This window comes from Dama dama, chromosome 17, assembly GCF_033118175.1.
Source record: "Dama dama isolate Ldn47 chromosome 17, ASM3311817v1, whole genome shotgun sequence".
Classification (NCBI taxonomy): domain Eukaryota; kingdom Metazoa; phylum Chordata; class Mammalia; order Artiodactyla; family Cervidae; genus Dama; species Dama dama.
In genome coordinates this window covers 31,231,589-31,246,750 of record NC_083697.1, presented here as the reverse complement: position 1 = coordinate 31,246,750, position 15,162 = coordinate 31,231,589, and the positions used below count along the sequence as shown (strand labels likewise).

Here is a 15,162-nt window from a genome sequence, read left to right as displayed (position 1 = left end):
TTCACTCACACTGTATAATGAGGAGTCCATGATATTTCTTGTGCATTGATATGGACAGAAAACTAGAAAGGTTTTCTAGTGGATTCTTGTGTCATAGTACTCCTCACTACAGAATAGATGGACCAGCCAGCTGGGGAACAGTTACCGTCTTATCAGGGCTGTCGCCCCTGGCTGAACACAGGTGTTCACAGCTTTGATTGAGGGCTTCTGGGCTTCTGCCTTCTCTTGTGGAGATACCCTTCTTGCACAAGCTTCTGGGCTTCTGCCTTCTCTTGTGGAGATGCCCTTCTTGCACAGGCACTGGCAGTGTAAATAAGTATAGACTATTTACAGGAAAAAGAACCTCTTGCTTGAAGTGAAAATGAAAATAGGTGTCCTATTGCCCAGAAATGTAGATGCTTCTGTAAAACTGTTTACCATCCTTTGGCAACTGCATTTGGGGAAATGATTGTTTATATATTTCATACACAACATAGGATTGGGCTTCTGAGATAGGATGAATTTAATTAATTCATTTGTTTAGAAAACTTTTTTTAAAAAGTGCCTACAATGCACCAAGGACTGTTTTAAGCACTGGAGGGTTGGCAATAAATTAGGCAAATGCTCTACCCTCACTGAACTCATCCTGTAGTAGGGGGATCATGACAATCATCAACAGAAGAAGAAAAACCCAGATTCTAATAGGACATTTGCTGCAGGACCACCCAGAGACATTCAAATTAGGAAATTAACATTGATGCAGCACCACACTCCCATCCACAGATCTCATCTAGGCATCAGTCATCAGTTTTCTTAGTAAGGCTCCTTAGAGCAAAAAGGATGCAATCCAAAATCACAAGTTGCCTTTATCTGTCCTGCCTCTTGAGTAGTCTTCATTCTGAAACACTTCCTCAGTTTATCCCACCCGATGGCTTTTGACTAAAATTAAGGCAGGCAGGGCTTCCCAGGTGGTGCTAGTGGTAAAGAACCTGCCTGACAATGCAGAAGACACAAGAGATGCTGGTTCGTTCCCTAAATCAGAGAAGATTCCCCAGAGTAGGAAATGGCTTCCCACCCCAGTATTCATGCCTGGAAAGTTCCTTGGACAGAGGAGCCTGGAGGGCTACAGTCCATAGGGCTGCAAAGAGTTGGACATGACGGGCATGAGCACACACAAGACAGGCAGATAGACAGGATGATAGGCAGGCTAATGCTTTAATTTTAAAATATTTAGGTTGTTTCCAATTTGGGGCTATTAACTCTCTTCTCCTAGATGAGGAGATTTAAAAAATAAATCTGCTGCTATATAGATATTTGCATTCTTACCTCCTGAGACCTTGAATAAAATTGGTATTCTCAGCCCTTTTCTCCACAGCCTTCCACTTATTTATCAAAACCTTAGAAAAATACTAGGTTCATCATATATTGTTTGGATGGAGGTAAGATGGAGTCAGTAGCATGATTCCTTAGTGCGATCTCAATTCTATCAGTATCTTCTAAAAAATAACTTACCTTTATTTTATTTTGCCTCTGTAGACTCAGTAATCCAAAGTGGTAATTTTTTCTGTTTCCATAATATAATATCCAAACTCAATTCAGCCAGTTCAATTTCTTTTAATGTCAAAATGAATCAAATTGATTATTCAATATCAAATTCACCAATGTTATTAAACATTATTTAAATGAATACCTGGGAATCTCATTGTTGTTTCAATGCCCTAAGAATTTTAAAGGAAGTGGTCATAGTCATATGTTATTTCTGGCTTTAAATCTTTATTTTGATGGTTGCTGTTCCTCTTTTTATTTGGTAGGGAGAATTCATCTCAGGAACAAATACTGTGGAAACTCCCATGAAAAAAACATTGACATCAACCAAATCATTTCCCAGTTTTTATTCATTTTTTCCTTACTAATAGAAGATGTATTATGATATTATAGAACAAAATAGCCTACCACAAATCTAATTTCTTCAGGAATGTATGAATTTTGAAATTTTTTCACCTGAGGGTCCTGGTTTTATGCAAATTGCTATTCATACTCTTCCCCACCATTCCTTATACTTCATAGGTGTGATGGTTGCTGTTCCTCTTTTTATTTGGTAGGGAGAATTCATCTCAGGAACAAATAGTGTGGAAACTCCCATGAAAAAAACATTGACATCAACCAAATCATTTCCCAGTTTTTATTCATTTTTTTCTTACTAATAGAAGATGTATTATGATATTATAGAACAAAATAGCCTACCACAAATCTAATTTCTTCAGGAATGTATGAATTTTGAAATTTTTTCACCTGAGGGTCCTGGTTTTATGCAAATTGCTATTCATACTCTTCCCCACCATTCCTTATACTTCATAGGTGCCAGTTATGTGTCGTATTGTTACTGTTGAATTATCAATGGGTGAGATAAAAGAAATGACTCATTCTCACTTTAAATCCCTTCTGGATGAATCAAGTCCAAATAGATATGCAATCTTGAGAGTCTATCCCATGGAATATAGGTCTCAAGAGATAGTCTGTGAAAAAACAATGGGGTGGGGTTGGAGAATTATATGATAAATTGTAGAAAATGCGATTTCTAATTCACAAAGCAGTTTAGCAGAATACAGACTCTGGGAAGTGCAGAAATCCCTCTTCTTTGCTTTATCCAAAGTTGCCCATGTATTGACCTTATGGCAGTGTGTGTGGCCACGTCTATGAACATAACACCCCAGCAACAATCCGAGCAGCTGGGATGCACAGATGCCCTTTGCCCAATGCAGGCTGTTATAAGTGGCATAACTTACATAACCTGGTTGACTGCAAAGCGCTAACTCACGTTGGAGGAGAGTCTGTGCACTGCTGTCTGTTGCTGCAAAATCACACCGGACAATCTGGTCTGAAAACAGTCTCCACCACATGGGAAGGATTTTCAAGTGCCTCGATGAAGAAGGAAAGGCGATTACTTACAGATCAAAGGCAAATTCTTGTTTCATTTTAAAATAGGACAGAAATAGACAAAATTCAAGTTGTGATAGTTCTGGGCTTCACTCGAGTGCTTCTTTCTCTTTCAGCTGGGCACCAAAGAAGGTTACCTCACCAAACAGGGTGGTCTGGTCAAGGTAAGGAAGTGCTGGCCTCCAGCATCAGCCACAAAGAGAGAGAACGCATCCTGGGGGCTCAGTCCTCATTTCGACTTTTAAAAAGCAGAACTGCCTACTCATTTTGACCCAGTTATAACATTTACAGAGCTCATCTTGATGGCTAATGTTAGTCAAAATTCTATAAAATATCTTGACTATTCTTTGGCAAAGTGACATGTATGAAAATAGCCTACCTAACAATAATACTCAAAACTTAAAATCCTTTTGATGCAATAATTGAGGATTAAAGTAGCAAGTTAACTCTAGCACATATCTTTTTTTTTAATGCAGTAATTTTTTACCATCTTAATCATTTTTTAAACCTTTAATTTTATATTGGGATATAGACAATTAACAATGTTATGGTAGCCTCAGGTGAACAGTGAAGGAACTCAGCCATTCATATACATGTATCCATTCTCCCCCAAACTCCCCTCCCATCCAGGCTGTCATATAACATTGAGCAGAGTTCCATGTCTAGTACATACCTTTGCTTAAGATTTTTTTTTAGTAAAAAAAATGTCAAAATTTTATGAAATGTTTACCTAACAGTAGACAAAAAAAAAAAAAGTCCAACCATCTCAATGGTACTAATGTAACTATCTTATAAAATCCTGAAGAAAACAAAACTTAGGACTTTACTAGTTGGGAGGTGTCCAACTGTTTCCTGTCTATGTGTCTGTACCTTTAAAGTTACTCAATTTCATATTCATGGGCTTAGAAGACCTTCATGGAGTGTCTGTTCTTTCTCATTTAAAGTGTCAGGGCACTGAATCTCTCAAGGGCACTGGCCTGCTTGAATTTAACCTAAATATTTAGTTATTTTGTCCTGACTCAAGTGGATTATTCCTGGGAAGAGAAAGTATTCATGTTCATAGCATTATTTTCAAATCCATTGTTACTTCATTTAATTGGGAACATTGCCACCAAAGATGATGAGCATTCAGTTAGTACAGAAGAAGGAGACCAAAAAAAAAAAAAAGGAGACAGTGGGTAACAAGACAGTGGGTAACATTTTTCCACCAATGCCCTGGAATTTCTAGGCAAGGTTTAGAATAGCATGTGGTTTGAGGTTCCTAAACCTCAGTTTGTTTGTAAAACAAAAATAATAATATTTGGCATTGAATGAGGACTGTCTATAATGTATATAAACCTCCAAGGATAGTGTGAAGTTTTCAATAGATGCTCAAAAATTATATCTATTCTTACCATAGTTTTATTAAGATTATTAAGTCTTACTAAGATGGAAATTTTAGTGCTTTATTGTAATGCAAATCACCTTGAATATTTATAATAGGTTATTTCTTTTTACTTGCTTACAAATGTTAATGATATCTTTGCCTCTGTTATGAGCTTAAGGCATGGAATCATTTTAATTGTTTAAACTTTAAAATTTTAAGGTTCACTTTGAAAGTTTTTTTTCTCAGAAATAACACCACAAGAATATTTCATTGTATCTAATCTTTTAGGTACTTTTACCACAAAAGGAAATTATCCAGTCCAAATATTTTAGTCGTGTATGCAAAGCCTACATGTTTCATTTTTTTTTTTTTTTTCCAGACCTGGAAAACGCGGTGGTTTACTTTGCACAGGAATGAACTGAAATACTTCAAAGACCAGATGGTAAGAAACATGATCATATATTTTCCCTTTAAAAATGAGCTCTCTAAACGAAAGGAGTATCTGCCTTTAAAATCCCTGAAATTTATAGGAAACATCTATAAATGACCGGAGTTCTTGATTCCTGATATGAGCAGAGCTTTCTTGCGTAAATGAGACCTGTATAGCAGACACTGTTCTCAGTCTGGCTAACCTCTAGCTCTCTGGGGCATGCCACCCGCTATGTTTAGAGTGGTGGGATTGTTCTCTTACCATGCTGGGTGGACTGTCTCTGCAGCAGCATTCTCCTCTATTTATCAGGTCTAACTCCTTAAGCAAATTTAAAATTGTTTCATCTCTTCTCATTTTTCCTACACAAAATTTCTGAGAAAGTGGATGTCTAAAAACATGGGAGAAAAATATGACTCTCTTCTATGTGTTAAAAATCCATCTCCACCAAATTTGAATTGACAATGAAAGTATCTTCCTAATGTCCAATTTCATGAAAAGCCAATCCCCAGACAAGCATATGGCTTCCCTTAGGAAGTTTTTCTATTATCAATTCCTGTAGTGGAAGTAAAGTTAACAGTTACTCATAGTGGAAACTTGTTTGGGGAATAAGTGGCGAACAGATGTGTGTGTGTGTGTGTGTGTGTGTGTGTGTGTGTGTGTGTTTTATGATGACTTAGTTTGTCCTTTTGTTTTAAGTCACCAGAACCAATTCGGATCCTAGATTTGACTGAATGTTCAGCTGTACAATTTGATTATTCACAGGAAAGGGTAAACTGCTTCTGGTAAGTTGTTTTACAGAGGAAATTTTTTTTTAATCTTCTTGCCAGACACTTACTTTAGCAGAATAAAAAATTGTATGTCTAATGTATACAGATGTTTTGATCTGAGGCAGTACATGCATATTAGGAGTCCTTTCAGCTGAATGTGACATAAAATCTCCTTTGTTGTTGTTTAGTCTCTAAGTTGGGCTTCCCAGGTGGTACAGTGGTAAAGAATCTCCCTGCCATGCAGGAGATATAAGAGACGGGGGTTTGATCCCTGGGTTGGGAAAATCGCCAACTCGTATCTGACTCTTTTGTAACCCCATGGATTGTACCTAGCAGACTCCTCTCTCCATGGGATTTCCCAAGCAAGAATACTGGAGGGGGTTGCCATTCCCTTCTCCAGGGGATCTTCCCAACCCAGGGATCAAACCCACATCTCCTGCATTGGCAGGCACATTCTTTACTACTGAGCCACATGGAAGCTCTATATTCATTTAAAGCAGTATAAACAAATAAGCAGTTCTGCTGGGTTTGATTCTTTATGTTGTACACTGCAACAAGTATGATGCCCATGACAGGATGCCAATCACACGTTAGGCAGCTTTCATTCCTTTGAGATGTTTTGTTTAATTTTAATTATAATTTTGTTGACTCCAAGAATGAGTGATTTGTGTAATTATGACAATTCTTGCAGATGGCACAAAAGTGTTTTATTCTAACACAGTCAGTGTAACATGATAATTTTCTAACTGGGAGGAGTAAAGTGTCTTGAGAAAAAAGTGTTTTATTTCCCACAAACAATTATTTTAAAGTTTTTAAACATATAAAATTTGAAAGACTTACATGGACCGCTGCTCAATGTTATGTGCCAGCCTGGATGGGAGAGGGGTTTGGGGGAGAATGGATATATGTACATGTAGGACTGAGTCTCTTTGCTCTTCATCTGAAACTATTATAAAGTTGCTAATCAGCTATATTCCAATACAAAATACAAAGTTTGAAAAAAAAGAATAAAAAAAGTTGAAACTTATATACCCATATACCCTTCACCTAGATGCATCAATCATTAACATTTTGCGTATTTGCTTTATCTCTATCTATTCACTTTCTTTTGTTGAACCAATTGAAAGTAAGTTGCAGACATCATGGCACTTTCCCTGTGAATATTTAAATTTGTATCTACTAAGAATAAAAATATCACCTATAGAACAATATCATTGTTCCACCTAAGAAAATTAACCTCAACTATTGTTAATTAATGATTGGATAGTATCAGCCAATGATGGAAATCTTTCTTAAATTCACATAAGGTTTCCATACACACTAACAGGGGTTTATATTTCTCTTATAACAAGCAATTGGGAGGCAGGCAGCTACATTGACAAGGTCATGTCCAATATCTATACAGTTCTTTTGGTCTTTTCCTCATGCTTACTACTTCAGGGTCCAAGAGAGCTAGTCCAGCTGTAGTTCTCATATTTTCATGTAAGCCATGAAGAAAGATGTTGGGCTGGGATAAGCCAGGTCTGCCCATTTTATCAGGAAAGCAGATGTTTCCTCAGAAACTCTTCTATCAGATTTTCCCTCCTATCTCATTGGCCAAGACTGTGTTCCATGGCCATCGGCAGCAGGAAGGGAAGCTAGAAAAGGGTATTAGTATGATCATGATTGGGCTTCCCAGGTGGCTCAAGTGGTAAAGACTCTGCCTGCCAATGCCGGAGACACGGGTTCAATTCCTGGGTGGGGATGATTCCCTGGAGGAGGGCACAGCAACGCTTTCCAGTATTCCTGCCTGGAGAATCCCATGGACAGAGGAGCCCGGCAGGCTGCAGTCCATGGGGTCACGAAGAGTCGGACACGACTGAGTGATTGAGCATGCACACATGCTTATAATTGGCTCCAACTAATCGTAATTTATTGCCTGGGGTTCTGTTAGCAAGAAGAAAGGAAAAATGATCTGTATTAACAGGCAATTAATCATGTTTCTCACAAGGAGTACCAAACAATGACAATCCCAGCAATCAGTTTTGTTCAGTGTGTGCACAATATCACACCCCCTCCCCAACTTCCTCTCTAATTGCCCAATCAGACTTCACATCAAGGATAACCTTTCATACACAGAGACTTACCTCTTGTCTATTCAATATTATTTACTGGTGTAGACAAAATACGTCACTTTGGTTTTAGGGTGTAGAAACACTATGGATTCAGTTCAAGGCTTTCTTTTTTTTTTCACGAAAAGAACAAAAAACTTTTTTTAAAGTTTTGTGTCTCAACTGTTAGGACAGGAAGTATGGGTAAGATATAAATCAGATGATTTTTTAAGTTAATTAATTAATTAGACTGCATCAGGTCTTATTTGTGGCTTGTGGAATCTTTTAGCTGCAGTGTTCAAGCTCTTAGTTGCAGCATATGGGATTGAACCTGGGTCCCCCTGCACTGTGAGCTGGGAGTTTTAACCACTGGACCACCAGGGAAGTCTGTATAACACAAGACACAGTCAAAGGAGGAGTTAATCCTATTCCTAGAACAGTCTTTCATGCCAGTAGGCAAGTTTGTCTTCCCTTCAGCAAATATTAACTCATGGCAAGAAGGAGGCAAAGTGAATAGTTGAAGAGATTTATTGTCTCCTTTGCCTGCTCTGAAAAGTTAAAACTGCCTTCATTCACAGAGGCCACTGTCTTCCTTGTTGCAGCCAGCTAACACAAATGAATTCCTTCTGCAAACTCTTATATTTGTGTTGCTTGTTCTTTGAATCGTAGCACAAGTTCTGGGTCATTTAACAAATCAGTGGAATAGACACATGTGTGTATTCAGCCTAGATCATGAACAATAAAAGGATATGGGTTTGCCCTGGACCTCTTCCCCACCCCATCCCACCCTTTGGACTTATTAAAATATACAAATCTGCCTGTAAAAATAATAATGTGAATCTACAACATCCTCAACATTTCTGCAGTTTGCCGGCAGGACTAGCTCTATATATACCAACTCCTGAGGTTCTTACCCAGGTTAGATGTCAATTCTTTTTCCACTTGGAATACTTTAGTGAGTGCTCAACTAATAGATGTTCAACTGTCTAGAATATCTTACATTCTTTCTTTTGTCTTATCAGCTTAGTATTTCCATTCAGGACATTTTACCTCTGTGCAAAGACAGGAGTAGAAGCTGATGAGTGGATCAAGATATTACGCTGGAAGCTGGTGAGTTATTTGTGTCTCTGAATGCCTAGTACTCACAAATCACATGTTGATGATTTCAAACTTATTTCTATTGGAAGAGTCAGGGAACCCCTGAAAACCAATAGGAAGCCAACACGCAGGCTTGTGGAAGAGTCTGTTCATTCTTCTTGAACATGGAAGGGTTGAAGAAAGGAGTAAAGGCAGAAGAATGAGGCTGCACTGGGGTCTCATCGTCAGAGCCTAGCCTAGTGTCTATCAGACGTCTGATATCTATCAGACTTCCTGTTAGTGTGTGGGTGGTCCAAGTTGGCCTGGAGGAGGACGTGTGGTACCAGAAGGACAGATAGAGGGACACTGACATAACTCTATGGTAAAAAGTCCTTTTATATTGTCAGAGAAGGTGGACTTGCCAGAAAGACTTAGCTTAGTGTCCTGTATAATCATTACTTTGTGCAGGTCAAGGACAAAAGGTATTTTAATTTATATGCTTTCCATATACCTCCTGGGAGGAAGACAAAGTGCTTCTAAAAACATACTAGTCTCATGCAATTTTTGTGCATGTGTGTGTGTGCAAGTTAGTGAGTTGTTAACCAAGAACTTGTCAAAGCTTTCTCAAATGTCATATAAATACCATCTTTTGAATCCCTTGATGTTTTCAACTATAGACAGTAATCTCCAATTTTCAAAAGGAAATTAGCTTATATTTAGAATCTTACTAAATAGTCCTTTCTAAACACTGGGATTTTTGCTTTTGGTTGTCTTTTCAGTTTTAGATCCAAAGAACTATAGCCCTCCTTTTGAGATAGTTCCAATGTATTTGATATTCAGTGGAGAAATACTTTGCCATATGAAGTCTTTGCTTGAATAGGAATTATTTTTTATTGTTTCTGTTTCATAAATTTGAAAGTGACACATAATCATTGTAGAAAATTTAAAGTAAAAACAGCAAATGAACATTTCAGATTTCTCCCTTTGCATATAAACATTTAAGACAAAATTTAATCATTCTGTAGTGTTAATCTGCTCACTTCACTTAATATATCATGAACATTTTCCCATATCAATAAATTTAGATTTATATCTTCATTTTGATTCATTAAATAGTGTTGCTGTTACTAAAAGTGCTAGGCCAGTTCCCAATTTGTGCATGTTTTAGCAACCACTTTATAGTATTTCTCCTGAGAAAAAAACAGAAAACAAGAATAAAACTTGGGGAAGTGGGGACATGATAATTACTTGTTGTTGCATAGTTTTCCTACCAGTCAGGATTTCGTATTTAATATTTGTTAAAAGCCAAAGTTTGTTATCTTAAAGTTGCTCAATAGTCCATACAGGTGGGTGTGCTTTCTTACAGTCTCAAATAAGAAAACAGCTCGATCAAGGGGATGGCACAGTCCGATCTCGGTCATTCATCTTTCAATAGATGGATCTCCCTCGGTGAGGGAGACCCTGACTCAGGAGCAGGGTGGAATGCTCCCATTGCTGGGATCCACAGCACACTTCATATGAAAACTGACTGAGGGTTTTTCTGTAGAAACAAATCAAAAGCAGATGCAGATTTGGACCGTCCAGAAGACACCACATTTGCTGACTCGTGGCAAACTGCTGCCCTGCCCTTCAGGATCTTTCCATCTCCCTGAGAATACTGAAGCATCCTCGTTCTGATGGGAATGGACAGACCACTGCAACCAGGCGTGCTGGGTCTTAGAACACGCAGTAGGAGATGGTTCTGTATTCTCTCATTGTTGTCCCCAAGCTGGTTGACATTAGTCCCACTCTGCAACGTAGTCAGCTCATCTGAGTTCCAGATTGCGCTATTAACCAGGAGGGAAATGGCTATATATGTAGCCTGAAGCTTAAGACTGCTTCTTCAGAAGGTATATTGGACTAGCAAATGTCCAAGATTGGTGGGAGGGCAGTGTTTTGTTTTGTTTAATTTTCCCCTCATTTATACAAAAAACAAAGCAATTTCCAAAACACAAATGGAAAATATTTGTAATATTTATTTTCTCTTTGTAAATAGCTCAGATATCTACTGGGTCCTGTTTTCCCTTCTAATGATAAACCTGTGAGAACTAAATCTCCTGTGGGCTGTGAGGCAGAATGATAAAGATGACAGGAGGTACAATCTTAAAAAATCACCTCTTTTAGTCATTTTGGGGGAAATTTTATAAAGAATGAGAAAACAAATAGAGGAAGAGTGATAAAGTCATAGGTAATTTTTAGTTTACTAATAATCATCATGATAATTATTATTGTAACAATAAGAGAGGACTTGTAAGCACTAAGTTATCTTCATCCCACACTTCTCAAACAGCCTGAAAGAGACTTCTCAAGGAAAGTGTGTTGTAACAATGCCTTCCAAAATGTGAGTGGTAGGTACTGGCCCAAGAGAATAAGATGTATCTTGCACTGCAAGGAGCATCCTACGCCTTATTCAAGGGCAACTTCTTTTGCCTACTGAGGGAGCAACACTAATCCACACATGGAGTGTAATGATGTGTTTGTTACACAGCATTTTCAAGCCAGATTAAGGGGGTTGAAATTGGGAGATAAGATACCATCATCCAGAGCTCCTAAGTAGATTCTAACTCCTTCTAGAATCTTTGTTAATAATGCTTTAATAGGCTGAAGTTTGAAGGGAGACGAAAGTGTAGGAAGAAACCAAATAAAAATGTTGTGGGGCAAAGCTATAATATGACATTGCTCTTGCAGTCCAAAGGGCAGCTTTTTTGATTGAATACATTTCTTCTGTTATTTGAACATCTAAGGCTCAAAAATACATTTTATATGTTTCAACAAGGTTTTTAATGTATTTTGTAATGTTTGTATCATATGAGATAAAGCAAATGTCAAGTTAAAATGTATTGTGTCAAGTTCGCAAAGTAAGAAGTTAGACATAAATGTTCACCCAGATGTAGTTTCATGTTTTGTTTTTTTTAGATTCAGACGTGTTTGTGTAGGTAGCATTGTTTCTATGTTTTGTAAAATATGTTGTTTATTTATATCCTTCGGTTGTATCAAAAAGAGCATGATTTTGCTGTGTCTGTAATATTTTGCTATTAAAGTGTTTTTAGTATCTAATTTAAAAGAAATACAGTTGATTAATATCATAAATAGCAATGAAGAATCCACTTTGGTTACACTATGAGTTACTAAGGATTGAAGGATTCAGAGTTGAAGAAATAGTCCCTGTCCTCAAACAGTTTTTAGTTGAATATGGGCAAGATAAGAAATACATGCATAATAATGCATAAAAGTAAACACGATACATGCTGAAAGTGAGGCAAAGCTAGATGATGGGGTGTGCTTTAGCAGGATGATTGTTCTTGTTTAGTCACTAAGTCTTGTCTGATTGTTTGAGACCCCATGGACTGCAGCACGTCAGGCTTCCCTGTACCTCACCATCTTCAGGAGCTTGCTCAAACTCCTGTCCACTGAGTCGGTGATGCCGTCCAACCATCTCATCCTCTGTGGTCCCCTTCTCCTCCTGCCTTCAATCTTTCCGAGCATCAGGGTCTTTTCCAATGAGTCAGCTCTTTGCATCAGGTGTTCCAAGTATTAGAGCTTTAGCTTTAGCATCAGTCCTTCCAGTGAATATTCAGGATTGATTTCCTTTAGGATTCAGCATGGAGGAAATCATTCTTTGGAAAGCTTTTGACATGAAAAGGGCAGTCTAACACATGCTATGTGATTAGTCCTACCCCAGACGCTTTACCTGCTCTCCACAACCCTGGAAAGTGGTCGTGATTTCACCTCCTGAGAGACATCAGGAAAAGGGCCTCGAACAAGGGAGGATGTTTCGTGCCAATGGCAGACAAGTGGGGTTGTTTGAGATTATAGCTGTCTGTGTCAAGCTCTGTCACTAACAGTACGAGCTCGTTGTGAAGGAAGTACCTCAAGACCCGGCCGAAGGATCAGCAGTTGTTCTCAGAATTCCTCCGGGGAAAATCTTGCCCCACGCAGCACTGTTGCCTCTGGATGAGGGGAGCCCCCCCTCAACGATGGGAATGGCTGTAACTGCCTCCAGGGAAACCTGCCCTTATTCCAGGGCCGCTGGGCGGAACACTTAGTGCTGAGTCCTCTCATCCATCCCCAGGTGGCACACACGCACGACTGGGCTCTTTGATCCTCTCCCCTCACTCACGCTGGGAGTGCAGCTTAGGGAGTTACACTGTCGACTTCAGGAAAGAGCAAGAGAATTATTACAGGGTGAATATAAATTCTGCTCCCTTCCTCTACTGCTACGTCAGGTCAACTGCAGCAAACCTGTATTTCTGCCCGTCTTTCCAGCCACATCCAGCCTTACACACTGCTTACCACCGATTCAGGAGTTTCTTAAATTAGCAGTGGAAAAGGGCCAGATTTTTTTTTTTTTTTTTAATGATCACTGGGATTTTGTAAAATCTAGTTAAGCTAGTCGAAAACTGAAGAAAAAAAATACAACTATCACAATCCTATTTTTAAAACTCAATTCAATAGACTTGGGACTTCCCTGATGGTTCAGTGGCTGACTCTGAGCTCCCAATGCAGGCGGCCCAGGTTCAATCTCTGATCAGGGAACTAGATCCTACATGCCGCAACTAAGATGGACGATTCCGTGGGTTGCACCTAAGACCCAGTGCAGCCAAAAAAATAGATAAAATATTTTAAAAAATTCAATAGACATAGTATATCTGTTTTTTATACCCTTGACTCTCAACTTCTGTAACTTGTCATGTACTAACAAACAGAACAGCAGTGGACTGCCAAGGAAAAGAGACCAGAGCCTTCTTGAGGAAGAATTCATCTCGATGTTGCTATGAATGTGCTTAATAACATCTACAGTCCCCTGAATTTATATAAAAGAGGTTACCCTCCATAACATGGGTGGGCCACATTCAAGCAGTTAAAAGACCTTAAGAGCAAAAGTGGGGTTTCCATACAGAAGAAACTCCCCCTTTAGATGGCGGGCTCAGCTCCTGCCTGAGATTTTCCAGCTTTCTGGCCTGCCCTACAGATTTGAGGTTTGCCAATTTCCAAACTAAGGTAACCAGCTCCTTGAAATTAATCTAGTTCATATATATCCTACTGGTTGTTTCTTTGGTGAACCCTGAGTGATACAACTTCCTTTCCCAAGTACCTCATCATCATTTTATTATATATTGTTATTATTTGCTAAAGTATTTTATTATTTTTGAATAAAAATTTAAGAAGTGCAATAAAGTTTACAGTGAAAAGGGTCATTTCTGGGATCTCTGTTCTCCAAGTACCCAGTTCCACTCCAGGGAGGTTATCAATGACACCCCACTCTGTGTATCTCCACGGACACCATCATATCAATACAAGCAAGTATCAACACGCACACGTATTTTTTCTTCCTATACATAAACTGCAGCATTGAACAATTTCACTGAACACTATTTTTCATTGAATATTATGTTTTGGAGGTCATTCCATCTCAGTAACTGTCCTCATTCTTTTTTTCCATTGAGCCAATGACGAAATTTCTCTAACCAATCCTCTATGTTAGGGTGAACATATAATTTATCTAAAGTGGGACACTTGAGAGTTGAAAGGAGCACGAATGATTACACCAAGAACAGCAGGTATAAACTGACAGTGTTTAAAAAAAAAAAGTCACCTTATCTGATAGATACTTCAGCTGTTTCTAACCTTTAATATTACTAAATTGCAATGAATATACTTGTAACTATGTACTTCTCACACGTCCATACGGACTGGCAACACAAATATCTAGAAGTGGAATTGGGGACTTTTGTGTCAACTTCACCAGTCATGGGGTGCCCAAATTAAACATTTTGTGCCTGTGGGTTCTGTTTCTCTGGAGAATCTTAATACAATGTGCATTTGAGCTTGGTATAGATTGCCAAATTGTCCAATTTAAAAGGGCATAATAATTCACATTTCCATCAGTGGGGAATAAAAAATGTCTGTGCTTTCTGAATCTTTCCCCATTGACTTATGATGTCATCTTTACAATTTTTTAAGTCTTATATGTATGTACTAAAGTCTGTTTCTGGGTTATTCTGTTCTACTGATCTGTCTAGTCATACGTCTGATGTAGGTTTATACTATCTTTAAAAATAATCTAGTTTTATATTACCTTTTCAAAAATTCCTTAAGTGTTTTACCTTCCAGATGAACTATAGAATAATTTATCTATTATACCTCTTAAAATGGAAATTTTAATAGTAGTACTATTCACTATGCAAAGGTTAAGTATCTCCATTTATTAGTTCTCTCTCCTGGGGGGTATGTATGTATGCACATTGTGTGTGTGTACAAAATATATGATATATAGATAAAATCACAGTTTTGGTCACCTCATTTATAAAAGACTTTCTTGTTTCATGCATCACTGCACTGGCAAAAACTTCCTGGACACTATTAAATACAAATCGGGATAATGGGAATTCTAGAATTTTATTGATATGTCTAATGCATCATTAGGTTGTAACAACTGTTTATAGCCTGCTGCAGGTAAAACATTTCTCTTGTCCT

General features: G+C 38.2%; 1 protein-coding gene across 3 annotated transcripts in view; it reads left to right on the top strand.

The window, feature by feature from the left end:
* DAPP1 (dual adaptor of phosphotyrosine and 3-phosphoinositides 1) overlaps positions 1 to 11,768 on the top strand; it is a 56,031-nt gene extending 44,263 nt beyond the window's left edge. Inside the window, exons 5-9 of one of the 3 annotated variants that reach the window (XM_061164342.1) lie at positions 3,033 to 3,080; positions 4,662 to 4,724; positions 5,409 to 5,494; positions 8,592 to 8,679; positions 9,993 to 11,768. In XM_061164342.1, the coding sequence (XP_061020325.1) occupies positions 3,033 to 3,080; positions 4,662 to 4,724; positions 5,409 to 5,494; positions 8,592 to 8,679; positions 9,993 to 10,022 (315 nt within the window). In that variant the 3' untranslated portion in view covers positions 10,023 to 11,768. The remainder of the gene's footprint in view (positions 1 to 3,032; positions 3,081 to 4,661; positions 4,725 to 5,408; positions 5,495 to 8,591; positions 8,680 to 9,992) is intronic. The other 2 variants (XM_061164340.1, XM_061164341.1) reach the window with 2 other exon arrangements.
* Positions 11,769 to 15,162: the final 3,394 nt, after the last annotated feature.